Raw genomic sequence first — 27,660 nt, 5'->3', positions numbered from 1 at the left:
GAGGAGCAGTGATGAAAGGGCTGGGCAGAGGTGTCACCCTTACCCAGCCCTGTCCCATGTCCCATGCCCTTTCCCTGTGTCTCCTGTCCTGTGCTGCAGCTGCTCTGGTGCCTGCTGTGGGAGCGGGCGCTGTAGGTGAAGCTCGGGCTGCAGGAGGTTCAGAGCCCTGTGGAGCTGCCGGCCCACCGGTGCAGTGGGCAGAGGCCAGGTGAGGCCCTGGGGGACCTGGGCAGAGAGTGCTGGCTCAGGGAGGGTACCATTGACCACCTTGTCTTGGTCCCCAGGTGGGGGCTCCTGGAGCAGCTTGTGCCAGTAGCTCAGAGCTTCAAGAAGGCCCATGGTGCTTTCCTGGCATTGCTGACCCCGGGCAAGCGGCTCCTGACTCAGCTGGGGCAGGGCCAGCTGGGGCCTGAGGGCTGAGAGGGGGCCATAAGGCACCTGCAGTTGCAGCCCAGGGTCCGGGGTGGGGCAAAGGGAGCTAGCACCAGACTCAGTGGGGGTGTGTTCACAGGGTGTCTCCGAGGGGTCTGTGGACCCCAGGCTGAGGGCATGGAGAGGGCCCTAGAGGCTGTCTGGATGCTGCTGGAGCTGCTCACAGGTAAGTGGTGAGTGGGACAGGCCAGGGAGGCCAGCCAAGGTGTTCTCAGTGCTCATATTTGGGGATCCAGTCCCTCCTCCCCTGCCTCAGAGCATGGTCCAGGTGCTAGAGTCCAAGAACTCTCCCAGTGCCCCGGTCTCTGACCCCAGCCCTTCCCTCTGGCTTGGTTACAGAGGACAAAGCGAGGCTGGTGCGGGAGCAGCTGCAGCAGCACCAGGAGTGGGCACAGCTGAACGGGGATGCTGTCTGCACTCAGCGGAAACTGCTGTGTGACCTGGGCCTGGTTCCACTGAGCCCTCACCTCCAGCAAGCCCAAGGGCTCAGCTGGAACTGGCTGTGGCAGCCTAGGGATATCAAGAGCTCAAGAACCAAGAGCAGATGTTTGCACCACGTTGGCTGCCCCAGGGTGGGCCAGGAGGGCTAGGGGCTGGCAGCTGAAGGAGGGGTCTCCACCTGCCCCATTTCCTCAGGCTGTGGGCAGGGATGGCTGGGAGAGGTGCAGAGGGCTTTCCGACCCCAGGCAGGATTGCCTGGGACAACGCTGCTCTCCTCCTCCAGCTGAGGGCCCAGCTGGTCCAGCTGGCAGAGAGGCTAGAGCAGCTGGTTGAGTGGGCAAAGGCCCCCAGTCAGGTGGTGGCACATATAGCATCTGTCCAGTAACTGTACCAACCACTGGTACCCCAGGGACCAGAGGGCTCGCAGTAGACAGGATTCACGGCCAGGCCCAGACGGTGGGCTCAGGGTCTCCAGGTTCACAGGAAGCTGGGCCAGGTGGGTTGGGGGCAGGATACTGTGCCCAAGACTGAGCTCCAAGGTAGTCCTTTCTCCCCCAGTTGTGTTCTGGGCAGAAATAGAGCCTCTGGAGGGTCACTGAAGGAGGGGGACATGGGGCTGAGGGCCACATGGGGGCCGGCAGTGCTGATCTGGTGGGGTCTAGGGGCTGGTGAGAAGGGACTGCAGCCTGAGAGCAGCTGAGCCCAAGCCCTACAGGTGCTCTGGAAGACTGGGGGGCTTGGGAAGAGTTCTGTGGGAGAAGAGGGGTGACCATAGGGAAGCTGGGCAACTTGAGGGCTCTGGGGCTGGCCCTTGTCTGCCAGTGGGAGGGGCCTACAGGGGAGACCTGCCCTCTAGGGAGGAGAGCTGGGCAGACAGGATGGACCAGAGGACTTCTGTGGCACTTTCCAGACTTGCCTCCCATCCCTTGAACAACCTCAGGTCCCCACAACAAGACTGGCCTGCTCTCCCAGCAGGGTCAGGGTCAGAGGTAGGTCTGGCCAGCCAAGGATAGTATCTGTGGGGACAGCACTGCCCAGCCTCTGAACTGTCTTAGGGTGGGACAGAGAGGGCCAAAGTACTTGGGCTCACCTTCTACCTTTTCTGTTGAGTAGAGTCCCTGACTAAGGTCACAGTTATGCTACTTATGACTTCCATTGATGAACTGGAAAAGAAATATATATTTGGAGCAAACTATTAAAAAAAAATTTAATTCTGAAGTAAAGATTGGGCATCTCTCCTGGGTTGATGCAAACTTGTGGCCCAGTCTGGAATCCCTAGAATGGGTTCCACCCTGGTTCTGCTCCTCTCCCCGTCCCTCCCCCTTCCCTTCTCCCTGCTGTAACAGGGGGAAACCGGGGCTCTCTTGAGGCAGCTTCCAGGTTTTCCTCCTGCCCTGAAGTCCCACATCCCTTTCCTCACTCTGCCCACCAGGTTTAGCTCTCAGATTTGGGACTGAGTTCACACGGGCTTTTCGAGCAACATGAGCTGGACAGCTCAAACAACAGAAACCATTGACTCTGGAGGCACGCAGGGCTGGTTCCTTAGGAGGGCTGTGAGGGAGAGTCGGCCCCAGGCCTCTGTCCTCTGCTGATAGACAGTGTGCCTGTGTCCTAATCCTCCCCCACCTTTTCTGTTAGTGCTCACCCGAGGCTATTTTTTTTCATTGATTTTTAGAGAGAGTGGAAGGGATGGGGGTGGAGAGGGAGAGAGAGAGAAAAACATCAATTGGTTGCCTCCCACATGCACCCTGACCAGGACCAGGGATAGAAGCTGCAATCCAGGTATGTGCCCTTGGCTGAAATCAAACCCACCATCCTCTGGTGCTGAGGCTGATGCTCTAACCACTGAGCCACCTTGGCCAGGGCCTAATCTCCCCTTTTTATAAGGACACTTAGGACCACATACTCTCATACTTTAGTAGGACTTCACCTTAACTGATTTTATCTCAAATGACCTTATTTCCAAATAATGGCACATTTCAAGGGGATTGGGAGTTAGGATTTCAACATGTGAATATAGGGGGACACAGGTCAACCCATAACAGAGAGTAACGCTGTTGGCTCTGCTGGCCTTTCTCGCCCCAACTCTGAGGGCCCAGCACAGTGGTGCCAGCTGGACAGAGGCTGTGGTCCCCCTGTGCTGAGTGGGTCAACCTGTGTTATGTCCCCCTTGCTGATGGAGGAAGTAGGCCTCTCAGAGGCAGGCAAGTTGTGAGGCTTCTCTGATGGCAGGGTTCTTGTGGGAGCTGTGGGGAGCACAGGGGTCTTTGACGTGGAGCACTGCTCTGAGAAGAATAACCCCTTGCAAGGGCACCCAACATTTGGGCCTGCTGCAGAAGCCACTGGGCTGCTGGGCTGTAGCGTCCAGGCCCTTGACAGAGATGCTCTGCTCTGTGCCCACCCCTCTTCCACTCAGCCCTGCATCCTGCCAACTTCTGCCACACTGCCACTCTAGGTTGTGTGTCCTGGAGAAGATGGTGATGCTCAATGAGGGCCACTTTGTGGAGAAGCTGTTTGCACTACCCCATAGGCTGAGCCAGGCCAAGCCTTGTGGGACCAAGAAGGGACCTATGGCTGGGGGCCAAAGCCCACACAGCAACCTCCTGGACCAGGTTGGGCTCAGCACAGTAACACTGCTCTCGGGTGCCCTGAGACCATGCCTTCTGAGTGACCCCTGATCCTCAGATGCCCTGGGGGAAGTGGGTGGCCTGCAGAGCTGTGCACAGCTCCTGGGGTGGGGGTGGGGGTGGGGAGGTCTGGGTGCCCAGTGGCCAGCTCTGATCAGGGCACCAGCTTCAGGAGGCGGCAGTGGCAGGGAGAGCAGAAGGCAGGATTGGGCATGGGGCTCACCTTGCTAGCCTCCTGACACTCCTCCCTGCTGTGTGGGTGGCTCAAGCCCAGAGTTCCAGGGAAGGTTGTGGCTCTGAGGGACCCCAACTAGGGACAGCCCATGGGCCTGGGGAGTAAGACAATGGCCAGGTCCGAGAGTTGGGGGCATCTTGGAAGAGCTGAGTTGGAGGCCAAGGGAGCTGGAGTCACAGGGAGAAGAGTCATAGGAACAAAGACCAGTGGAAAAGGTTGGGGCAGGGCCAGCCACCAACAGCCTGCTCAACCCTGGACACACGACAGAGACCCAGGACTGGTCAGCCTCACACCTCCTTCCACAGCAAGGGGCTGGCACACACCTGGATTTTGCACCCAGGCAGCACCGCCTGCAATGGTTTGGCCACAATAAGAAGTGGCTCAGAGGTGCACTCCAGGCCACGAGCCATGCTTCCCCGCAGGACATCGTGGACAATATCCTGACATCTGGTGAGCAGGGCTGGGGATGGATGAGGTTGGCCCACACACCTTGGGGGCATGTGGGCTCACTCCAGAGCTCACTGTTCTGTCCAGGTCAGGTCTCTCCAGAGGCCAGCAGCAGCCACACAGCATGGCCAGTGCGGGGGACATGGACAGAGAGGAGCACACAGGTGGCCAGAGGCCGGCCCAGGGTCCTAGGAGCCTCCGTGAGCAGGTGTGAACATGGGCCTGGCGGGTGGAGGTGAGGGCAGAGCCATGGGAATTGACCCCAGCACTCTTTCCCGGAAGCCCGGACCCCCAGCCCCTGTGCCTGTGCTGGCGTCTCAAGGTACCCTCATGGTGTGCGGTGGAGGTGGCTGGGTAGCCCTGGATAAATACCTGGTTAAAAATGACCTGGGCAGAGGTGAGGGTTGGGGGAGGGCAGCCTGGACCCTCAGGGCCAGACAGAGGAGAGGCCTTGGGTCCTGCCCTGGGGTTTGAAGGACACCTGCTCTGCCTCTGTCCATCTGGCATCTCTAGGCAACAAAGAGGAGGACCAGCCAGAAGATCCATGAGAGGTTCCTGTCCTGGGCCGTGGTCCCCAGCAGGCCAGCCCCCAAGGTCCTGTCCTCAAGGCTTTGGGCCTCCATCCCTAGTGCCTCCAGCAGCCCCCTGCCCAGGAAGGTGGGTCCTGGAATGGGCATCTGAGAGGGAGCCTAGGGACTCCAGGGTGGACAGGGGATCTCTTCTGAGCCCAGGTCCAGGGGCTAGACGCTTTGGGTGAGGCCTAGACATCCCTTCCAGACAGGACTGGGACCCTACTGAGAGTACAGAGACTCCAGATCTTCAAAGTCAAGGCTAAGGAGGAACACACGAAGGGGAACCGCTGAGGCCACCCTGGCTCAGGGGGCTCAGCATTAAGCAGCAGCTGGGGAGGCCAGCCTCCAGGGAGTGAGCAGGGCCACTCTGAGTACAGCCACCGGCGGGGGAGTGGGGTGGGCGACACTGGCACCTGCACCCGCCTTCCAGCCCTGCTTGGGCAATAAAGCCGCATTTTGGAAAGTACACCCGGGCGCCCTGGCGGGCCGCACTTCCCATGCAAACTCCATTCAAATGCGTCCGGCCGTGCGTGGAACGCACCCGCCTCCCTGCCTCTGCGCGCTCCGCATTCCTCCGCGGCGACTCCGGGAGGGGTGGGGGTGGGGGCGCTGATCCTCCGCCCCAGAGTCGGCCCGGAAATCAGACTGCAAACGCCCCCACACCGTCCCCTGCCCTGCGAGGGGGAGCGAGGAGGAACCCGACCTCCACCGCCGCGCCGCCTCGGGGGCCCCTCTTCGCCTCGGGGTGGTCACAGGCGGACGGCCAAAGGTCGCGTGTGGGGCGTCGGTCCGGCCCGCTCGGGGTTCCCAGTACCTGCCCGCCCCACCCGGCTTCGGGGCGCCCCCACCCGGCCCCCGCCCTCAGACGGGGCAGGGCCGCCGAGGGGAGGGGCCCCGGCAGGTTTAAATCCTTGTGGGGCAGGGCGCGGGCTGCGGAGCGAGCGGAGGGCTGCGTGCGGAGCCGGGGCGCGCAGGTGGGACGTCCGAGCCGGAGGGGGGAGGCGCGCGGAGCCGGGTCGGGCAGGTGGGACGTCCGAGCCGGAGGGGGGAGGCGCGCGGAGCCGGGTCGGGCAGGTGGGACGTCCGAGCCGGAGGGGGGAGGCGCGCGGCCGGGGCGCGCAGGTGGGACGTCCGAGCCGGAGGGGGGAGGCGCGCGGCCGGGGCGCGCAGGTCGGGGCGGCGGGGCTGCGGGCTGGGGCTCGGTTGCTGTCCCCCCGGCCGGTCTCACTCCGGGCCGACTCGGGGCAGGGGCAGAGCGGGGCGCTGCGGCCCGGTCCCTGCCCTTCCAGCTGCCGTGGGCGCGGCCGCTGGCAGTAGCCCCGAGCCGGGGTGTGGGTGGAAAGCCCCAGGGTCCGCGTGTGGACTCGGGAGACGCGGCGGCTGGGGCGGGGGTCTAGCCCCCGCGGCTTCCCAGCAGGATGGGTGCGCCTCCCTAGGCGGGCCCCGCAGGTCGCGCTCCGCCCCGTCCCCCGTCGGGCGGGGGGCGGGGAGGGAGCGTTCGCGACTGGAGCCTGCCGGGGCCCCTAGGGGCGGGCACGCGGGCTGACGGCTGAGGGCGGCGTGGCTCCTGCGCGAGGGGCTGTGCTGACCCACTGCGGGACCTGCCTCCTGTCCAGGTTGGCGGGGCAGGGACACCTAGGCGAGGTCCTCGCAGGACCTCGGGAGGCAGACGTGAGAGGGGCTCTGCTCATCCCGGGCCCCACCCTCAAGACCCTGCTGCCCCACCCACCGCCCTTGCTGCCAAGATTTCGTCCGAGTATTGATATCTGTTCCTCTGCACCCGCGGGTGTTCCAGCAGCTGCCCGCACCAGGGCGAAGGTTGTTGCCTTCCTGCGGGAGGCAGCCTGGCCACCTGGCTCTGCTGTGCCCTGGCTTCCAGTGGACAGCCAGCTAGCTTCCAGTCCCCACCCCGTAGGTGACCGGCTGTAGGTGCCGACTGCGCCGTGCCTCCCCTCCCCCAGGAATTCCCGTGGGTCTTCCCGAATTGCCTCCCACCCCTCCTCCCCTGGGGCCCTGGAGGTGGGGCCCTTCTGGGGAAGCCACAGGAGGCCCACCCTCCTCAGATTCCCTTTGCCTTTTTTTTTTTTTTTTTTGGTGAGAGGGAGGGGTGAATCTTCTCAGCCTCCCTCTTCCAACCCCACAGCCACCAACCCCTTCCCACACGGAGTCGACTTCTGCTGGTGGCCACCCCTCTGGGACACCCATTTTTATTTTTTTAATTCCCACCCAAGGATGTTTTTTCCATTGCTTTTCAGAGAGGGGGTAGGGGGGAGAGAGGGACACATTGTTTGGTTGCCTCCCCCTGGAGCACTGACCAGGGCTGGGGATCGAGCCTTCAACAGAGGTACATGTCCTTGGTACAAACCAAGGAGCACCCTGCTCCAGGGTGACCTCGTCTTAATTTAATTACATCTACAAAGACCTTATTTCCAAACAAGGCCACAGTCACAGGGCCTGGAGGTGAGGACTTAGCCTATCTCTTTGGGGAACACAATTTAACCAGCATGAAAGAAACAGGCCTGGGCAAGAGGTTGGGCATCTGGAACCCTGTCACCAGGACCCTTTAGTCCGCGGGCCAACGCTCTAACCACTGAACCAAACCAGCTAGGGCTGGGACACCCATTTTTTAATTTCTGTAACACTGGGCTGCCTGGGTGACCCACTACCCAGACTCTGGACACCCCTCACAGGCCCTGGTCTGTCTCTTTCAAATCCAAGACCCCTAGATCCCCACTACAGACTCCAGGCACCTGCTCCTAGGTTACTGCCCACTCACTGACTGGGGCCTGGCCCTGCTGCAGCTCCCTCACTTCCTGCTATCTGTCTCCCAGCCCCTCCCTCCCACCAGGACTCCACTTTGTGTCCAGAACTTGAACCTGTTTGGGCCCCTCTGGGTTTCCTGTCCTGATGCCGCCCTTCCTCACTGCAGCACAGCCTGTCCGGGCTCTGGGCTGGCTGCGGGTATCCAGGCCAAGGGCCACACTCAGCTGTGACCAACTGGCAGCCCTACCTCCAAGGTGACTGGAAAGCCCTTCACTGGGTAGAGCGGTGCCTCTCTTCTCTCCCAACCTTTGTCCCTTCCAGACACTGGGGACAGGTGCGCTGCTCCAGCTGCCCTGATAGCCTTGTTATCTGGTGCTCCTGCTGAGACAGGGCAGGGCTGGATGCCAGCCTGCATGGCACACATTTGAAAGGAAACATGTCGTCACTGATGCTGGTGGGCAACGAAGCACTTGTCCAGGTCAGTCCCGGGCGCAGAATCTGACACAGAGAGCATTAGGGCATGCCTCAGGATGGCCCCTATGGATGGGAAGAGAGAAAGCAGATGCACAAAGAGACAAGCTGGCCTGTAATACAGTCTCACTGACCCCTAGAAGGATGTCAGGGCAGCCTTGTGTCCACCATGATCACACCAAGCCCACTCCCAGGTGCCGATGGGCATCTCCCTAGGGAAACACATAAGGAGAAGGTGAGTACGATGGACCCCAACTCCTACCGCCATGATGGGTCTTGGCCACACAGGGCACTCAGTCTGTAGACCCTCATCCCTGAGGTCCTCTCTCAGGCCAGGGAAGTTGCACTTGTCCATTTGCTGACAGAACCAGGTGGGCAACCAGGGCACACTCCCTGCTCCTACCCTGTCACAGGCCCTCCCCCTCCTGGTGGTCAAGTCAGCTCCCCTGCTGGTCAATCACTCCTCTTCTGGCCTGCCCTGGCACCAGCCCTCTGATCAGCAGGGTGTCCCCAGGAGCCTCTGGCCCAGCATCTGTGCAAGAGAAGGAAGGGGAGGGAGCAGAATTTCACACATGGGGGTGAGGAGAGGGTAGGCTTGATGGGGATCTCAGCAGGCAGCCCCCAGAGGGATGCCTGTGCAGCCTCCGGAAGGGGTTGATTCCAAGAGGCAGCTGTAGGAATATCTGCCCACAGCCCTCCCTGTGATGGGATCTGGGCAAGGCCTTGGTCTATATCAAAGCCCTGGCTTCTTACTGCTGACAGCAGGAGCCCAGCCTCCCACTCCACCACACTGCCCCCTGCACAGCCCTGGCTTCTGCAAAGGTCTTCCCCACAAGGCCTCAGCCCCACAAGGTCTCAGCCCCCGCTCAGGTGTTCACTTGCTGACCGTTCCTGCTCTGGGCTGCAGGACAGCCATGGGCACGGACGTGACATGGGCCAGGGTGGAAGGGTACCTTTCATGGGGCCAGCTGGGGGGTTCAGGGCTCAGGATCTCGGAGTGGGCCAGCAGCTGTGGGCACCATGGTGTTCAAGGCTACTGTGAAGCCACAGGGCACAGATGTCCAGGAGGCAGCTGCGCTCATGGTTCTGGGACAGGCTGGGCTCGATGTGTGATTTGGGAGACTGAAGCAGTCTTGAGGAACTCTCTGAGTTAATGGGTAAGTGGAGATGGAGCAGAATCCTGTCACCAGGGGCAAGGGTCCCTACACTCCATGACCCGGAGGTCAGGGGCAGCCAGACCCAAAATAGGTTTGTCAGATTTGGCAGCCAGAGTCCACGGTCACCTCAACAAAGGCTGGGGGGTGGGGGGCGAGGGGCAGACATGGGCCTGAGCTTCTCCCCGGACTCTGTGTGGGGTGTGGGAGTTTGAAGTGTCTGGGGAGCTGTCTGGGAGTCAAGGACAGGTGTGGGCGGGGTGATCAGGACAGCAGGGAATGAGGGTGTGGACCAGGGCAGGGGCTGCAGGTGTGGTTCTGGGGAAAGGAGAGTGGACGGTTCACGGGCAGAGAAGGAGGGAGGCCGCCTTTCCCAGGCTGTTGCAACAGTTACCGCAACCTGGGTGGCTTAAAACAACAGAAACAAATTCTTACCATGCAGACGCTAGAATCTGAAATCTGTGCTTCTGGAATTTGGTGGCAACCCTTGGTGTTTTGGGGCTGCATCACACCAATCTGCCTCCAGCATCACAGGCATGGTCCCTGTGTCTGTCTTCCTAAGGACACCAGGCCTGTCAGATCAGGGCCCTCCCTGCTCCAGGGTGACCTTGTCTTAATTTAATTACATCTGCAAAGACCTTATATCCAAACAAAGCCACAGTCACAGGGCCTGGAGGTGAGGACTTAGCCATATCTCTTTGGGGAACACAATTTAACCAGCACAAAAGAAACAGGCCTGGGCAAGAGGTAGGCATCTGTCACTGCTGCTCAGAGAATCGTGCACACAGCTATCTGTGAGAGGGATAGCCATGGGGGTGCTGGGCTTTGAGCCAGCTGACGAGCACCTGCAAGGCTGGAGACTATACCTGGCCCTGCCCACAGCCTGTCAGGACCAACACGCGGGCACTGAATATTTGGTGTCCCAGGCCCCCCAGGTGTGCACAGGTGTGGGTGCAGAGAGGACATACCGAGAGAGGACTGGTTGGGGTGGCCAGAGTAGGACACAGAGCCAGGCTAAGGGGGAGGATCTTGAGGAGACACAGCGTGGAGTCAGAGGGTGGAGGAGGGGAATGTGGGGGGATGGCTGCAGCCCAGCAGGGAGCTGGAGGGAGGGCATGAGTTTGAAGGAGGTCACTGGGAGAAGGACAAGGTGGGAGCTGGTGTCCATGAACACAGAGTGATGAGGTGAAGCCTTGGGAAGCAAGAGGAAGGCCATACTGTTGGAGGTGTGGGTGCTGCAGGGGTACAGGGCTGAGGCCAGATGCAAGCATGCAGCCCCCTCGCCCAGGGTGGGTGGTGAGGGTGTTGGGCTGGGCTGGAGGCCTGAGGATGGCCTACAGGAGAAAACAGAGGCTTCTGTGACCGGCCTGGGGTCCCTGTGCTCACTGGTCCCTCCTGGGGCCCGGTGAGGAGAGTGGAGAGACCTCACCTAGATACTGATCCTAGTCCTCTTGGAGGGGGACCCAGAATCTGGAATTGACCCCTGACTGCCCACCTGGGCCATCCCAGGGCCCCTAACGGACCCTTTTCATCCTCTGCAGGGAGCAGACACAGCAGATCTCGGGCAAGTGAGTCCTGCACAACCAGTGGGCACCATGAATGGCTATACCTCTCCTCGTGATGTCCTGGTCACCAATGGCACTGAGCCTGCCATCGTCCCCAAGAACATGAAGGCTGTGCTGGAAGCTAGCACTCCCTCTGGGCCCCAGGCCAAGAGCATTGCTGGGGTATATGTGGAGGCTTCAGGCCAGGCCCTGAGTATCTATGCCGCCATGAAGCAGGGCCTCCTGCCGGATGGGCTCGGGCTGGCGCTACTGGAGGCTCAGGCAGCCACTGGGGGCCTTGTAGATCCTGCCGGGGGCCAGCTGCTTCCCGTGTCCAAGGCCTTGCAGCAGGGTCTGGTGGGCCTGGAGCTGAAGGAGAAGCTGCTGGCTGCAGAGCGTGCTGTCACTGGGTACCCTGACCCTTATGGGGGTGAGAAGCTGGCCCTTTTCCAAGCCATTGGGAAGGAGGTTGTGGACAGGGCACTGGGGTGGAGCTGGCTAGAGGCCCAGCTGGCCACGGGGGGCCTGGTGGACCCCATCCAGGGCCTGCGAGTGGCCCCAGAGCTGGCTTGCCAGCAGGGCCTTCTGGACCAGGAGACGCGGCGTGGCCTGTTGGAGCGCAAACCAGACTTCCAGGATCCCAACACGCTGGAGCAGCTGTCTTACAGTGAGCTGCTGGGCAGGTGTATGCAGGCCTCCAGCACAGGGCTGGCTCTGCTGCCCCTCAAGACCACCTTTCCCACCCTGAGTGGGGCAGCAAGCTCATCTGAGTTGCTGGAGGCAGGAGTCCTGGACGAGGAGACAGTCCAGGCCCTGCAGGAGGGCAGGCTGGTGGTGCAGGATGTGAGTGTGCGCCCCCAGGTTCAGCGCTACCTGCAGGGCACTGGTGGTGTGGCAGGGGTCGTCCTGCTTCCTGCTGGCCACAAGAAGAGCTTCTTCCAGGCTGTTGCTGAGCATCTGCTCCCGATGGGTGCCGCACTTCCGCTGCTCGAGGCTCAGGCTTCCATCCGTGCTCTGGTGGACCCAGCCACTGGCCGCAGGCTGAGCGTGGACGAAGCAGTCAGGGCAGGCCTGGTAGGCCCAGAGCTGCATGGGCAGCTCTTGGAGGCGGAACAGGCGGTGACGGGGTTCCATGACCCCTTCAGTGGCACCCACATCCCCCTCTTCCAGGCTATGAAGAAGGAGCTGGTGGACAAGTCTCTGGCACTACGGCTCCTGGATGTGCAGCTGGCCACGGGAGGGCTACTGTGTCCGGCCCGCAGGTTCCGGCTGCCCCTGGAGGCTGCCTTGCGCTTCGCCTGCCTGGATGAGGCAACACAGCAGCATCTTTCACAGGCTGCTGGCTTCTCGGACCCACGTACGCAGGAGAGCCTTAGCTATGGGCAGCTGTTGACCCGCTGTGTCACCGACCCTGACACGGGGCTGGCCTTCCTGCCCCTACCCCAGGAGGCCCTTGGAGAGGAGCCACAGGCAGTGCCATTCATTGAGCACAGCACTCGGCAGGCTTTGAGTACAGCCACGGCCACCATCTCCGTGGGTAAGTTCCAGGGCCGACCTATGTCGCTGTGGGAGCTGCTCTTCTCTGAAGCCATCCCTGTGGAGCAGAGGGCAGCACTGGCACAGCAGCACAAGGCAGGGGCCCTGTCGATGGAGGAGTTGACAGCTGTGCTGAGGGCCACCCTGGAGCAGGCTGCAGCCACTGCCAGGACCACTTTCTCTGGGCTGAGGGTCCCTGTGACACCAGGAGAACTGCTGAAAGCAGAGATCATCGGCCAGGATGTGTATGAGCAGCTGGCACGAGGACAGACCACTGCCCAGCACGTGGGCAGCCTGGACTCCGTGCAAAGGTACTTGCAGGGCACAGGCTGCATTGCCGGCCTGCTGCTGCCTGGCTCCCAGGAGCGGCTTAGCATCTACGAGGCTCACAGGAAGGGGCTGCTCAGGCCTGGCACAGCCCTCATCCTTCTGGAGGCACAGGCAGCCACCGGCTTTATCATCGACCCAAAAGAAAACAAGAGATACTCTGTGCAGGAGGCACTGAGGGCTGGCGTCATCGGGCCCAATGTGTTTGCTAAGCTGCTTTCAGCAGAGCGCGCGGTCACCGGCTACACCGACCCCTACACCGGGGAGCAGATCTCCCTCTTCCAGGCCATGAAGAAGGACCTGATCGTCAGGGACCACGGCATCCGCCTGCTGGAGGCCCAGATCGCCACGGGCGGCATCATCGACCCCGTGCACAGCCACCGCGTGCCCGTGCACGTGGCCTACCAGCGTGGCTACTTTGACCAGACCCTGAACTTGATCCTGGCGGACCCAAACGACGACACCAAGGGCTTTTTTGACCCCAACACTCATGAGAACCTCACCTATATGCAGCTACTGGAGCGCTGTGTGCGTGACCCCGAGACAGGCCTCTACTTACTACCGCTCAGCAGTGCACAGCCCCAGCTGGTGGATGGCACCACCCGACGGGCCTTCCAGAGCCTGCTGCTGTCCGTAAAGTGCGGGCGGTTCCGGGGGCGGCAGGTGTCTGCGTGGGAACTGCTCAACTCTGAATGCTTCAGCGAGGCCTGGCGGAGGCAGCTCCTGCACAACTACCGGCTGCGCAAGGTCTCCCTGGAACAGATCGCAAAGCTGCTGGAGAGGGAGACGGCAAGGTGCACAGACATCATGCTGCCTGTGCTGCGGGGCCAGGTCACCGCCTACCAGCTCCTAGAGGCCCAAATCATCGACCAGAAACTCCTGGACCAGCTGCTGGCAGGGGCCATCAGCCCCGAGGCTCTGCTCCACATGGGTGATGTCCAAAGGTACCTGAGTGGCTCGGGTGCCGTGGGCGGTGTGTTGCTGCAGTCCTCCAACCAGAGGCTCAGCCTCTACCAGGCCATGAAGCAGAAGCTGCTGGGGCCAGGAGTTGTCCTGGCGCTGCTGGAGGCCCAGGCAGCCACTGGAGCCCTGACTGACCCCCACAGTCTGGAGACCCTGTCGGTGGAAGAGGCTGTACGCAGGGAGCTGGTGGGGCCAGAACTGTATGCCCGGCTGAGACGGGCTGAAGACGCTGTGACTGGCTTCAGAGACCCCTTTTCTGGGGAGCGGGTGTCCCTGTTCCAGGCCATGAAGAAGGGCCTTGTACGTGAGGAGCAGGCTGCCCGCCTCCTAGAGGCCCAGGTGGCCACAGGAGGTGTCATTGACCCCACAGGCCACTACCACCTCCCTATGCCTGTGGCCACCCAGCGCGGCTACATTGATCAGGAGATGGAGACATCCTTGTCCAGTTCCATTGCAACCTTCCCCACGCCGGATGGCCGGGGGCACACCAGCTACACCCAGCTTCTGGGACAATGTCTGAAGGATGAAGCCTCCGGCCTTTACCTCTTGCCCTTGCAAGAAAGTGCTCCTGCTGTCCCCACAGACCAGCAAGTTCAGGAGACCCTGCAGGCCACGCAAGGGGCAGAAGACGGCATGTCCCTCTGGGAGCTGCTGGTCTCCTGCCACTTCACCAAGGAGCAGCGGGAGGCCTTCTTAGAGGACTTCCAGATGGGGAAAACCACTGTGCAGCAGCTGCAGGCGGCTGTGCAGAGCTGGGTGCAGGGGGTGAAGCTCCTAGCACAGGCCCGTGTCACAGTGCCTGGCCCTAGGGGTGAGGTTCCCGCTGTCTGGCTGCTGGACACTGGCATCATCACCCAGGAGACCCTGGTGGCACTGGCTCAGGGCACACAATCGCCCGCCGAAGTCGCTGAGGAGCCTACAGTGAAGGCCTGCCTGTGGGGCACGGGCTGTGTGGCTGGCGTGCTCCTGCAACCCTCGGGGACCACGGCCAGCATCACCCAGGCCATGAAGGATGGCCTCCTGCCCATGGGCCTGGGGCAGAGTCTGCTTGAGGCCCAGGTGGCATCTGGCTCACTCATTAACCCTCTGACCAACCAGAGACTATCTGTGGAAGGTGCTGTCAAGGCTGGACTGGTGAGCGGGACGCTGAGCGAGCAGCTCCTGCAGGCCCAGAGGGCAGTGGCTGGGTACACAGACCCCTACTCAGGGGGCTCCCTCTCACTATGGCAGGCCATGGAGAAGGGGCTTGTGCCCCAGAGCGAGGGCCTCCCTCTCTTGCAGGCACAGCTGGCTACAGGGGGTGCAGTGGACCCCATATACGGGGTACACCTTCCCCAAGTGGCCGCCTGCAGGCTTGGCCTCTTGGATGAGCAGATGAGCCAGGTGCTAACTGGGACAGACAAAGACAGCAAGTTCTTCTTCGACCCTAGCACGCGGGAGAAGGTGACATACCAGCAGCTCAAAGAGCGCTGTGTTCTTGACACTGACACCGGCCTATGGCTGCTGCCTCTTCCCCAGGATGTAGCACTTGAGGTGGACAACCACACAGCAGTGGCCCTGAGGGCAATGAAGGTGCCTGTGGGTGCTGGGAGATTCAAAGGGCTCACCGTGTCACTCTGGGACCTGCTGCACTCAGAGTATGTCAGCATTCATAAGCGGCGGGAGCTAGCAGTTCTCTGCCAGTCTGGGAGGGCCACAGCCCTAAGGCAGGTGGTCAGCGCAGTCACCGCCCTGGTCGAGGCCTCGGAGAGGAAGCCCTCACAGGCCGTCTTTAGGGGGCTCCGGAAGCAGGTGTCAGCCAGTGAACTGTTCAGGTCCCAGGTAATCAATAAGAAGACACTGGATGAGCTGAATCAGGGGACAAAGACCGTGCAGGAGGTGACAGAGATGGACAGTGTGAAGCGTTTCTTGGAAGGAAGGAACTTCATTGCCGGGGTCATTGTCCAGGCCACAAAGGAGAAGATGAGTATCTCAGAGGCCCTTAGGAGGGATATCCTGCGGCCGGGCACGGCCCTGGTGCTATTGGAGGCCCAGGCAGCCACCGGCTTCCTCATCGATCCTGTAGAGAACCGGAAGCTGACCGTGGAGGAGGCATTCGCAGCAGGGATGTTTGGCAAAGAAACCTACCAGAAGCTGCTTTCAGCAGAGCGCGCAGTCACCGGCTACACCGACCCCTACACCGGGGAGCAGATCTCCCTCTTCCAGGCCATGAAGAAGGACCTGATCGTCAGGGACCACGGCATCCGCCTGCTGGAGGCCCAGATCGCCACGGGCGGCATCATCGACCCCGTGCACAGCCACCGCGTGCCCGTGCCCGTGGCCTACCAGCGCGGCTACTTCGACGAGGAGATGAACCGCGTCCTGGAGGACCCGAGCGACGACACCAAGGGCTTTTTCGACCCTAATACGCACGAGAACCTCACGTACCTGCAGCTGCTGGAGCGCTGTGTGCAAGACCCTGAGACCAGCCTGTACATGTTACAAATCGTAGAGAAAGGAGAAATGTACATGTATATCGATGAGGCCACGAGACAAGTCCTGCGATCTCAGACCACGACCATGCGCGTGGGGAGGTTTGCAGGTCAGAGCATCTCCATCTGGGACCTGCTCTCTTCTCAGTACTTCTCAGAGGAGAGGCGGCAGGAGCTGGTCCAGCAGTACCGAGCCCAGACCCTGAGTCTGCAGCAGTTGCTGGGGATCGTCACCGCCATAGTCGAAGAGACAGAGAAGCAACACCAGGTCATCCGGGTAGCAGGTATTGGTGGGGAGGTGACAGCCTCAGAGTTGTTCAACGCTGGAATCATTGATAAAAAGACCCTGGACACGCTGCACGGGGCACAGGCCCTCCACAGGCTGCAGCACGTGAGGACCTCCCTGGAAGGCAGTGGCTGCATTGCGGGGGTGATCATACCGTCTACACAGGAGGTGATGAGCCTCTATGAGGCCAGCACGAGGAGACTCATCCCCACAGGGTTTGCAGCCCTGCTGCTGGAGGCCCAAGCGGCCACAGGGTTCATGCTGGACCCCCGCAGCCACCGGAGGTTCTCCGTGGACGAGGCTGTAGCTGCTGGCCTGGTGGGCGAGGAGCTTCGGGAAAGACTGCTGAATGCCGAGAAGGCCGCCAAAGGCTACACTGACCCTGACACGAAGGACACAGTATCGCTGTTCCAGGCCATGGAAAGGAAGTTAGTCAAACGGGAGGAGGGGCTCAGGCTGCTTGAGGTGCAGGTGGCCACAGGGGGCGCCATCGACCCGTTGCACCACCACCGGCTCCCACTAGACACGGCCTACAAGCGTGGATGTCTGCACAGAGACACGTACCCACTGGTGTCTGATCAGAAGCATATGAATAAGAGGTTCGTGGATCCCAACACACATGAGAAGGTGACATACCAGGAGCTGCAGGAGAGAAGCCACTGGGAAGACAGGGCAGGCTGGGCTCTGTTCCCTGTGAACCGAAACGGAAAGGACTCCACATACATTGATGAAGCCACAAGAAGGGCCCTCAAGAGCGAGCGGGTAGAAGTCACAGTTGGCAGGTATATGGGACAGAGGCCATCAGTGTGGGAGCTGCTGAACTCCGAATATGTGACAGAGGAGAAAAAGCTTGAGTTAGTTGAAAAATACAAAAGAGAAACTGCAAATGCACTAGACAAGGTGGTGAAATTAATCTTTGTGCTGATCGATGAGAAAGAAAAGAAAAGTAAGCAGTTCTGGTTCAGGGGTATCAGGAGACAAATCACGGCCTCCGAACTCTTTGAATCAGCCATCATCACCAAGGAAATACTGGAGCAGCTCGAGGAGGGACATACCACCACGGAGGATGTCAAGAAGGACGAGGGTGTCAGGCTCTACCTGGAGGGCACGAGCTGCATCGCGGGTGTGCTGGTGCCCGCCAGGGACGAGCCCGGGAGGCAGGAGAAGATGAGCGTCTACCAGGCCATGTGGAAGGGCCTCTTGCGGCCGGGCACGGCCCTGGTGCTGCTGGAGGCCCAGGCGGCCACCGGCTTCGTCATCGACCCCGTGCGCAACCAGCGGCTGTCCGTGGACGAGGCGGTGGCTGCGGGCGTGGTGGGCGGCGAGATCCGGGACAAGCTGCTGTCGGCGGAGCGCGCGGTCACCGGCTACACCGACCCCTACACCGGGGAGCAGATCTCCCTCTTCCAGGCCATGAAGAAGGACCTGATCGTCAGGGACCACGGCATCCGCCTGCTGGAGGCCCAGATCGCCACGGGCGGCATCATCGACCCCGTGCACAGCCACCGCGTGCCCGTGCCCGTGGCCTACCAGCGCGGCTACTTCGACGAGGAGATGAACCGCGTCCTGGAGGACCCGAGCGACGACACCAAGGGCTTCTTCGACCCCAACACGCACGAGAACCTCACCTACATGCAGCTGCTGCGCCGCTGCGTGCGTGACCCCGACACGGGGCTGTACATGTTGCAGCTGGCCGGCCAGGGCTCCGCTGTGCTCCAGCTCAGTGAGGAGCAGCGCCGCGCCCTGCATGACCTGCGCGTGACGCCGCCGCCGGGAGCGGGGGTCACCCAGGGCCAGGATGTCTCCGTCTGGGAGCTCCTCTTCTACCGGGAGGTGTCCGAGAGCCTGCGGCAGGACCTGCTGGTCCAGTACCGGGCGGGCACCCTGAGCGCGCAGGACTTGGGCGCCTCGCTCACCTCGCTGCTGGCGCGGGCCGAGGAAGGGAGCCCGAACCGGACCCCTGCAGACCCTCAGCGGGCCCTGCGGGCCGCCACCATGGAGGTCAAGGTGGGCCGCCTGCAGGGGCCGGCGGTGCCCGTGTGGGACGTGCTGGCGTCCAGCTACGTGAGCGCCGTCAGCAGGGAGCAGCTGCTGGCCCAGTTCCGCTCGGGGAGGCTGGGCCTGCCCGCGCTGACCCGCCGGCTGACCACCATCATCGAGGAGGCTGAGGTGGCCCAGGGGACCGAGCACGCGCAGGGGGACGCCGCCTCCGGCCAGCGCGAGTCCAGTCCACTCGGGCGTGGTGATGGCGAGGCCGACCCCCAGGCCGCCAGGCGCCTCCAGGAGCAGGACCTGCGTGCCGCCACCATGGAGGTGCGAGCCGGACGATTCCGAGGCCAGCCGGTCTCCGTGTGGGACGTCCTCTCCTCCTCCTACCTGAGCAAGGCCCGCCGGGAGGAGCTCCTGGCCCAGCACGCGGCCGGCGACCTGGCCCTGCCCGGCCTGGTGGCCACCCTCACCCAGGTCATCGAGGAGACGGAGGAGCGCCTCAGCAAGGTGTCCTTCCGGGGCCTGAGGCACCAGGTATCTGCATCCCAGCTGGGCGTATCTGGGATCCTGGACCCGGAGACCCTGCGGGGCCTGGCCCAGGGCACCAAGAGCCCGCAGGAGGTGATGAAGATGGACTCGGTCAGGCTCTACCTGGAGGGCACGAGCTGCATCGCGGGTGTGCTGGTGCCCGCCAGGGACGAGCCCGGGAGGCAGGAGAAGATGAGCGTCTACCAGGCCATGTGGAAGGGCCTCTTGCGGCCGGGCACGGCCCTGGTGCTGCTGGAGGCCCAGGCGGCCACCGGCTTCGTCATCGACCCCGTGCGCAACCAGCGGCTGTCCGTGGACGAGGCGGTGGCCGCGGGCGTGGTGGGCGGCGAGATCCGGGACAAGCTGCTGTCGGCGGAGCGCGCGGTCACCGGCTACACCGACCCCTACACCGGGGAGCAGATCTCCCTCTTCCAGGCCATGAAGAAGGACCTGATCGTCAGGGACCACGGCATCCGCCTGCTGGAGGCCCAGATCGCCACGGGCGGCATCATCGACCCCGTGCACAGCCACCGCGTGCCCGTGCCCGTGGCCTACCAGCGCGGCTACTTCGACGAGGAGATGAACCGCGTCCTGGAGGACCCGAGCGACGACACCAAGGGCTTCTTCGACCCCAACACGCACGAGAACCTCACCTACATGCAGCTGCTGCGCCGCTGCGTGCGTGACCCCGACACGGGGCTGTACATGTTGCAGCTGGCCGGCCAGGGCTCCGCTGTGCTCCAGCTCAGTGAGGAGCAGCGCTGCGCCCTGCATGACCTGCGCGTGACGCCGCCGCCGGGAGCGGGGGTCACCCGGGGCCAGGATGTCTCCGTCTGGGAGCTCCTCTTCTACCGGGAGGTGTCCGAGAGCCTGCGGCAGGACCTGCTGGTCCAGTACCGGGCGGGCACCCTGAGCGCGCAGGACTTGGGCGCCTCGCTCACCTCGCTGCTGGCGCGGGCCGAGGAAGGGAGCCCGAACCGGACCCCTGCAGACCCTCAGCGGGCCCTGCGGGCCGCCACCATGGAGGTCAAGGTGGGCCGCCTGCAGGGGCCGGCGGTGCCCGTGTGGGACGTGCTGGCGTCCAGCTACGTGAGCGCCGTCAGCAGGGAGCAGCTGCTGGCCCAGTTCCGCTCGGGGAGGCTGGGCCTGCCCGCGCTGACCCGCCGGCTGACCACCATCATCGAGGAGGCTGAGGTGGCCCAGGGGACCGAGCACGCGCAGGGGGACGCCGCCTCCGGCCAGCGCGAGTCCAGTCCACTCGGGCGTGGTGATGGCGAGGCCGACCCCCAGGCCGCCAGGCGCCTCCAGGAGCAGGACCTGCGTGCCGCCACCATGGAGGTGCGAGCCGGACGATTCCGAGGCCAGCCGGTCTCCGTGTGGGACGTCCTCTCCTCCTCCTACCTGAGCAAGGCCCGCCGGGAGGAGCTCCTGGCCCAGCACGCGGCCGGCGACCTGGCCCTGCCCGGCCTGGTGGCCACCCTCACCCAGGTCATCGAGGAGACGGAGGAGCGCCTCAGCAAGGTGTCCTTCCGGGGCCTGAGGCACCAGGTATCTGCATCCCAGCTGGGCGTATCTGGGATCCTGGACCCGGAGACCCTGCGGGGCCTGGCCCAGGGCACCAAGAGCCCGCAGGAGGTGATGAAGATGGACTCGGTCAGGCTCTACCTGGAGGGCACGAGCTGCATCGCGGGTGTGCTGGTGCCCGCCAGGGACGAGCCCGGGAGGCAGGAGAAGATGAGCGTCTACCAGGCCATGTGGAAGGGCCTCTTGCGGCCGGGCACGGCCCTGGTGCTGCTGGAGGCCCAGGCGGCCACCGGCTTCGTCATCGACCCCGTGCGCAACCAGCGGCTGTCCGTGGACGAGGCGGTGGCCGCGGGCGTGGTGGGCGGCGAGATCCGGGACAAGCTGCTGTCGGCGGAGCGCGCGGTCACCGGCTACACCGACCCCTACACCGGGGAGCAGATCTCCCTCTTCCAGGCCATGAAGAAGGACCTGATCGTCAGGGACCACGGCATCCGCCTGCTGGAGGCCCAGATCGCCACGGGCGGCATCATCGACCCCGTGCACAGCCACCGCGTGCCCGTGCCCGTGGCCTACCAGCGCGGCTACTTCGACGAGGAGATGAACCGCGTCCTGGAGGACCCGAGCGACGACACCAAGGGCTTCTTCGACCCCAACACGCACGAGAACCTCACCTACATGCAGCTGCTGCGCCGCTGCGTGCGTGACCCCGACACGGGGCTGTACATGTTGCAGCTGGCCGGCCAGGGCTCCGCTGTGCTCCAGCTCAGTGAGGAGCAGCGCCGCGCCCTGCATGACCTGCGCGTGACGCCGCCGCCGGGAGCGGGGGTCACCCGGGGCCAGGATGTCTCCGTCTGGGAGCTCCTCTTCTACCGGGAGGTGTCCGAGAGCCTGCGGCAGGACCTGCTGGTCCAGTACCGGGCGGGCACCCTGAGCGCGCAGGACTTGGGCGCCTCGCTCACCTCGCTGCTGGCGCGGGCCGAGGAAGGGAGCCCGAACCGGACCCCTGCAGACCCTCAGCGGGCCCTGCGGGCCGCCACCATGGAGGTCAAGGTGGGCCGCCTGCAGGGGCCGGCGGTGCCCGTGTGGGACGTGCTGGCGTCCAGCTACGTGAGCGCCGTCAGCAGGGAGCAGCTGCTGGCCCAGTTCCGCTCGGGGAGGCTGGGCCTGCCCGCGCTGACCCGCCGGCTGACCACCATCATCGAGGAGGCTGAGGTGGCCCAGGGGACCGAGCACGCGCAGGGGGACGCCGCCTCCGGCCAGCGCGAGTCCAGTCCACTCGGGCGTGGTGATGGCGAGGCCGACCCCCAGGCCGCCAGGCGCCTCCAGGAGCAGGACCTGCGTGCCGCCACCATGGAGGTGCGAGCCGGACGATTCCGAGGCCAGCCGGTCTCCGTGTGGGACGTCCTCTCCTCCTCCTACCTGAGCAAGGCCCGCCGGGAGGAGCTCCTGGCCCAGCACGCGGCCGGCGACCTGGCCCTGCCCGGCCTGGTGGCCACCCTCACCCAGGTCATCGAGGAGACGGAGGAGCGCCTCAGCAAGGTGTCCTTCCGGGGCCTGAGGCACCAGGTATCTGCATCCCAGCTGGGCGTATCTGGGATCCTGGACCCGGAGACCCTGCGGGGCCTGGCCCAGGGCACCAAGAGCCCGCAGGAGGTGATGAAGATGGACTCGGTCAGGCTCTACCTGGAGGGCACGAGCTGCATCGCGGGTGTGCTGGTGCCCGCCAGGGACGAGCCCGGGAGGCAGGAGAAGATGAGCGTCTACCAGGCCATGTGGAAGGGCCTCTTGCGGCCGGGCACGGCCCTGGTGCTGCTGGAGGCCCAGGCGGCCACCGGCTTCGTCATCGACCCCGTGCGCAACCAGCGGCTGTCCGTGGACGAGGCGGTGGCCGCGGGCGTGGTGGGCGGCGAGATCCGGGACAAGCTGCTGTCGGCGGAGCGCGCGGTCACCGGCTACACCGACCCCTACACCGGGGAGCAGATCTCCCTCTTCCAGGCCATGAAGAAGGACCTGATCGTCAGGGACCACGGCATCCGCCTGCTGGAGGCCCAGATCGCCACGGGCGGCATCATCGACCCCGTGCACAGCCACCGCGTGCCCGTGCCCGTGGCCTACCAGCGCGGCTACTTCGACGAGGAGATGAACCGCGTCCTGGAGGACCCGAGCGACGACACCAAGGGCTTCTTCGACCCCAACACGCACGAGAACCTCACCTACATGCAGCTGCTGCGCCGCTGCGTGCGTGACCCCGACACGGGGCTGTACATGTTGCAGCTGGCCGGCCAGGGCTCCGCTGTGCTCCAGCTCAGTGAGGAGCAGCGCCGCGCCCTGCATGACCTGCGCGTGACGCCGCCGCCGGGAGCGGGGGTCACCCGGGGCCAGGATGTCTCCGTCTGGGAGCTCCTCTTCTACCGGGAGGTGTCCGAGAGCCTGCGGCAGGACCTGCTGGTCCAGTACCGGGCGGGCACCCTGAGCGCGCAGGACTTGGGCGCCTCGCTCACCTCGCTGCTGGCGCGGGCCGAGGAAGGGAGCCCGAACCGGACCCCTGCAGACCCTCAGCGGGCCCTGCGGGCCGCCACCATGGAGGTCAAGGTGGGCCGCCTGCAGGGGCCGGCGGTGCCCGTGTGGGACGTGCTGGCGTCCAGCTACGTGAGCGCCGTCAGCAGGGAGCAGCTGCTGGCCCAGTTCCGCTCGGGGAGGCTGGGCCTGCCCGCGCTGACCCGCCGGCTGACCACCATCATCGAGGAGGCTGAGGTGGCCCAGGGGACCGAGCACGCGCAGGGGGACGCCGCCTCCGGCCAGCGCGAGTCCAGTCCACTCGGGCGTGGTGATGGCGAGGCCGACCCCCAGGCCGCCAGGCGCCTCCAGGAGCAGGACCTGCGTGCCGCCACCATGGAGGTGCGAGCCGGACGATTCCGAGGCCAGCCGGTCTCCGTGTGGGACGTCCTCTCCTCCTCCTACCTGAGCAAGGCCCGCCGGGAGGAGCTCCTGGCCCAGCACGCGGCCGGCGACCTGGCCCTGCCCGGCCTGGTGGCCACCCTCACCCAGGTCATCGAGGAGACGGAGGAGCGCCTCAGCAAGGTGTCCTTCCGGGGCCTGAGGCACCAGGTATCTGCATCCCAGCTGGGCGTATCTGGGATCCTGGACCCGGAGACCCTGCGGGGCCTGGCCCAGGGCACCAAGAGCCCGCAGGAGGTGATGAAGATGGACTCGGTCAGGCTCTACCTGGAGGGCACGAGCTGCATCGCGGGTGTGCTGGTGCCCGCCAGGGACGAGCCCGGGAGGCAGGAGAAGATGAGCGTCTACCAGGCCATGTGGAAGGGCCTCTTGCGGCCGGGCACGGCCCTGGTGCTGCTGGAGGCCCAGGCGGCCACCGGCTTCGTCATCGACCCCGTGCGCAACCAGCGGCTGTCCGTGGACGAGGCGGTGGCCGCGGGCGTGGTGGGCGGCGAGATCCGGGACAAGCTGCTGTCGGCGGAGCGCGCGGTCACCGGCTACACCGACCCCTACACCGGGGAGCAGATCTCCCTCTTCCAGGCCATGAAGAAGGACCTGATCGTCAGGGACCACGGCATCCGCCTGCTGGAGGCCCAGATCGCCACGGGCGGCATCATCGACCCCGTGCACAGCCACCGCGTGCCCGTGCCCGTGGCCTACCAGCGCGGCTACTTCGACGAGGAGATGAACCGCGTCCTGGAGGACCCGAGCGACGACACCAAGGGCTTCTTCGACCCCAACACGCACGAGAACCTCACCTACATGCAGCTGCTGCGCCGCTGCGTGCGTGACCCCGACACGGGGCTGTACATGTTGCAGCTGGCCGGCCAGGGCTCCGCTGTGCTCCAGCTCAGTGAGGAGCAGCGCCGCGCCCTGCATGACCTGCGCGTGACGCCGCCGCCGGGAGCGGGGGTCACCCGGGGCCAGGATGTCTCCGTCTGGGAGCTCCTCTTCTACCGGGAGGTGTCCGAGAGCCTGCGGCAGGACCTGCTGGTCCAGTACCGGGCGGGCACCCTGAGCGCGCAGGACTTGGGCGCCTCGCTCACCTCGCTGCTGGCGCGGGCCGAGGAAGGGAGCCCGAACCGGACCCCTGCAGACCCTCAGCGGGCCCTGCGGGCCGCCACCATGGAGGTCAAGGTGGGCCGCCTGCAGGGGCCGGCGGTGCCCGTGTGGGACGTGCTGGCGTCCAGCTACGTGAGCGCCGTCAGCAGGGAGCAGCTGCTGGCCCAGTTCCGCTCGGGGAGGCTGGGCCTGCCCGCGCTGACCCGCCGGCTGACCACCATCATCGAGGAGGCTGAGGTGGCCCAGGGGACCGAGCACGCGCAGGGGGACGCCGCCTCCGGCCAGCGCGAGTCCAGTCCACTCGGGCGTGGTGATGGCGAGGCCGACCCCCAGGCCGCCAGGCGCCTCCAGGAGCAGGACCTGCGTGCCGCCACCATGGAGGTGCGAGCCGGACGATTCCGAGGCCAGCCGGTCTCCGTGTGGGACGTCCTCTCCTCCTCCTACCTGAGCAAGGCCCGCCGGGAGGAGCTCCTGGCCCAGCACGCGGCCGGCGACCTGGCCCTGCCCGGCCTGGTGGCCACCCTCACCCAGGTCATCGAGGAGACGGAGGAGCGCCTCAGCAAGGTGTCCTTCCGGGGCCTGAGGCACCAGGTATCTGCATCCCAGCTGGGCGTATCTGGGATCCTGGACCCGGAGACCCTGCGGGGCCTGGCCCAGGGCACCAAGAGCCCGCAGGAGGTGATGAAGATGGACTCGGTCAGGCTCTACCTGGAGGGCACGAGCTGCATCGCGGGTGTGCTGGTGCCCGCCAGGGACGAGCCCGGGAGGCAGGAGAAGATGAGCGTCTACCAGGCCATGTGGAAGGGCCTCTTGCGGCCGGGCACGGCCCTGGTGCTGCTGGAGGCCCAGGCGGCCACCGGCTTCGTCATCGACCCCGTGCGCAACCAGCGGCTGTCCGTGGACGAGGCGGTGGCCGCGGGCGTGGTGGGCGGCGAGATCCGGGACAAGCTGCTGTCGGCGGAGCGCGCGGTCACCGGCTACACCGACCCCTACACCGGGGAGCAGATCTCCCTCTTCCAGGCCATGAAGAAGGACCTGATCGTCAGGGACCACGGCATCCGCCTGCTGGAGGCCCAGATCGCCACGGGCGGCATCATCGACCCCGTGCACAGCCACCGCGTGCCCGTGCCCGTGGCCTACCAGCGCGGCTACTTCGACGAGGAGATGAACCGCGTCCTGGAGGACCCGAGCGACGACACCAAGGGCTTCTTCGACCCCAACACGCACGAGAACCTCACCTACATGCAGCTGCTGCGCCGCTGCGTGCGTGACCCCGACACGGGGCTGTACATGTTGCAGCTGGCCGGCCAGGGCTCCGCTGTGCTCCAGCTCAGTGAGGAGCAGCGCCGCGCCCTGCATGACCTGCGCGTGACGCCGCCGCCGGGAGCGGGGGTCACCCGGGGCCAGGATGTCTCCGTCTGGGAGCTCCTCTTCTACCGGGAGGTGTCCGAGAGCCTGCGGCAGGACCTGCTGGTCCAGTACCGGGCGGGCACCCTGAGCGCGCAGGACTTGGGCGCCTCGCTCACCTCGCTGCTGGCGCGGGCCGAGGAAGGGAGCCCGAACCGGACCCCTGCAGACCCTCAGCGGGCCCTGCGGGCCGCCACCATGGAGGTCAAGGTGGGCCGCCTGCAGGGGCCGGCGGTGCCCGTGTGGGACGTGCTGGCGTCCAGCTACGTGAGCGCCGTCAGCAGGGAGCAGCTGCTGGCCCAGTTCCGCTCGGGGAGGCTGGGCCTGCCCGCGCTGACCCGCCGGCTGACCACCATCATCGAGGAGGCTGAGGTGGCCCAGGGGACCGAGCACGCGCAGGGGGACGCCGCCTCCGGCCAGCGCGAGTCCAGTCCACTCGGGCGTGGTGATGGCGAGGCCGACCCCCAGGCCGCCAGGCGCCTCCAGGAGCAGGACCTGCGTGCCGCCACCATGGAGGTGCGAGCCGGACGATTCCGAGGCCAGCCGGTCTCCGTGTGGGACGTCCTCTCCTCCTCCTACCTGAGCAAGGCCCGCCGGGAGGAGCTCCTGGCCCAGCACGCGGCCGGCGACCTGGCCCTGCCCGGCCTGGTGGCCACCCTCACCCAGGTCATCGAGGAGACGGAGGAGCGCCTCAGCAAGGTGTCCTTCCGGGGCCTGAGGCACCAGGTATCTGCATCCCAGCTGGGCGTATCTGGGATCCTGGACCCGGAGACCCTGCGGGGCCTGGCCCAGGGCACCAAGAGCCCGCAGGAGGTGATGAAGATGGACTCGGTCAGGCTCTACCTGGAGGGCACGAGCTGCATCGCGGGTGTGCTGGTGCCCGCCAGGGACGAGCCCGGGAGGCAGGAGAAGATGAGCGTCTACCAGGCCATGTGGAAGGGCCTCTTGCGGCCGGGCACGGCCCTGGTGCTGCTGGAGGCCCAGGCGGCCACCGGCTTCGTCATCGACCCCGTGCGCAACCAGCGGCTGTCCGTGGACGAGGCGGTGGCCGCGGGCGTGGTGGGCGGCGAGATCCGGGACAAGCTGCTGTCGGCGGAGCGCGCGGTCACCGGCTACACCGACCCCTACACCGGGGAGCAGATCTCCCTCTTCCAGGCCATGAAGAAGGACCTGATCGTCAGGGACCACGGCATCCGCCTGCTGGAGGCCCAGATCGCCACGGGCGGCATCATCGACCCCGTGCACAGCCACCGCGTGCCCGTGCCCGTGGCCTACCAGCGCGGCTACTTCGACGAGGAGATGAACCGCGTCCTGGAGGACCCGAGCGACGACACCAAGGGCTTCTTCGACCCCAACACGCACGAGAACCTCACCTACATGCAGCTGCTCCAGAAGGCTACTCTTGACCCTGATACTGGCCTGTTACTTCTTTCTGTCTCCTGAGAGTGAATGAACCTTTATATGGTGTTATTTCATCTCTTAAAAATATCTCACTCTATTCTCAATGTTCTAAAATTTTCTTTAATGAGATTTTAGTTACCTTTTTTATTAGTCAGGTAACATTATATCTTTCACTGTCCTTCCAGTTGTTTTTATTTTTTCTATGCTGACTTATCCTGGCGTTCTCTCCCGTGATTTCCTGTTTTTATTTCTCGGGATTTTGGCAGTGACCATCCCTGGCAATCTCTCCTGCACTTAGATCAAGGAACTCTTTTTGTTGGCTCCTCAGCCTATGACATTGAGGTGTACACATTACTTTGTGTATTATGATTTTTATTAAATGCATTTCTTTCATTTATGATGTCATTGTGCCTTTTGTGTACTGATTCGTTCCTGTTCAACTGTGTTACTTACCTCGCTTATTGCTCAGCATTTAGTGTCCAC

At 64.2% G+C, this 27,660-nt stretch overlaps 1 protein-coding gene across 1 annotated transcript; it reads left to right on the top strand.

The window, feature by feature from the left end:
• The first annotated feature begins 10,582 nt into the window (after positions 1–10,582).
• Positions 10,583–27,577, top strand: EPPK1 (epiplakin 1). The gene has a single exon (XM_087825538.1). The coding sequence runs from the start codon at positions 10,738–10,740 to the stop codon at positions 27,217–27,219; it is 16,482 nt and encodes a 5,493-aa protein (XP_087681664.1). The 5' UTR covers positions 10,583–10,737; the 3' UTR covers positions 27,220–27,577.
• Positions 27,578–27,660: the final 83 nt, after the last annotated feature.

The sequence above is a fragment of the Miniopterus natalensis genome, chromosome 16, assembly GCF_054644295.1.
Source record: "Miniopterus natalensis isolate mMinNat1 chromosome 16, mMinNat1.hap1, whole genome shotgun sequence".
Taxonomy (NCBI): domain Eukaryota; kingdom Metazoa; phylum Chordata; class Mammalia; order Chiroptera; family Miniopteridae; genus Miniopterus; species Miniopterus natalensis.
The sequence above is the reverse complement of the archived record's forward strand: the minus strand, read 5'-3'. Positions and strand labels throughout refer to the sequence as shown.

Bases quoted from the DNA above. Each gene is read 5' to 3' on its own strand.
- EPPK1 (XM_087825538.1), top strand. From the start codon at position 10,738: ATGAATGGCTATACCTCTCCTCGTGATGTCCTGGTCACCAATGGCACT.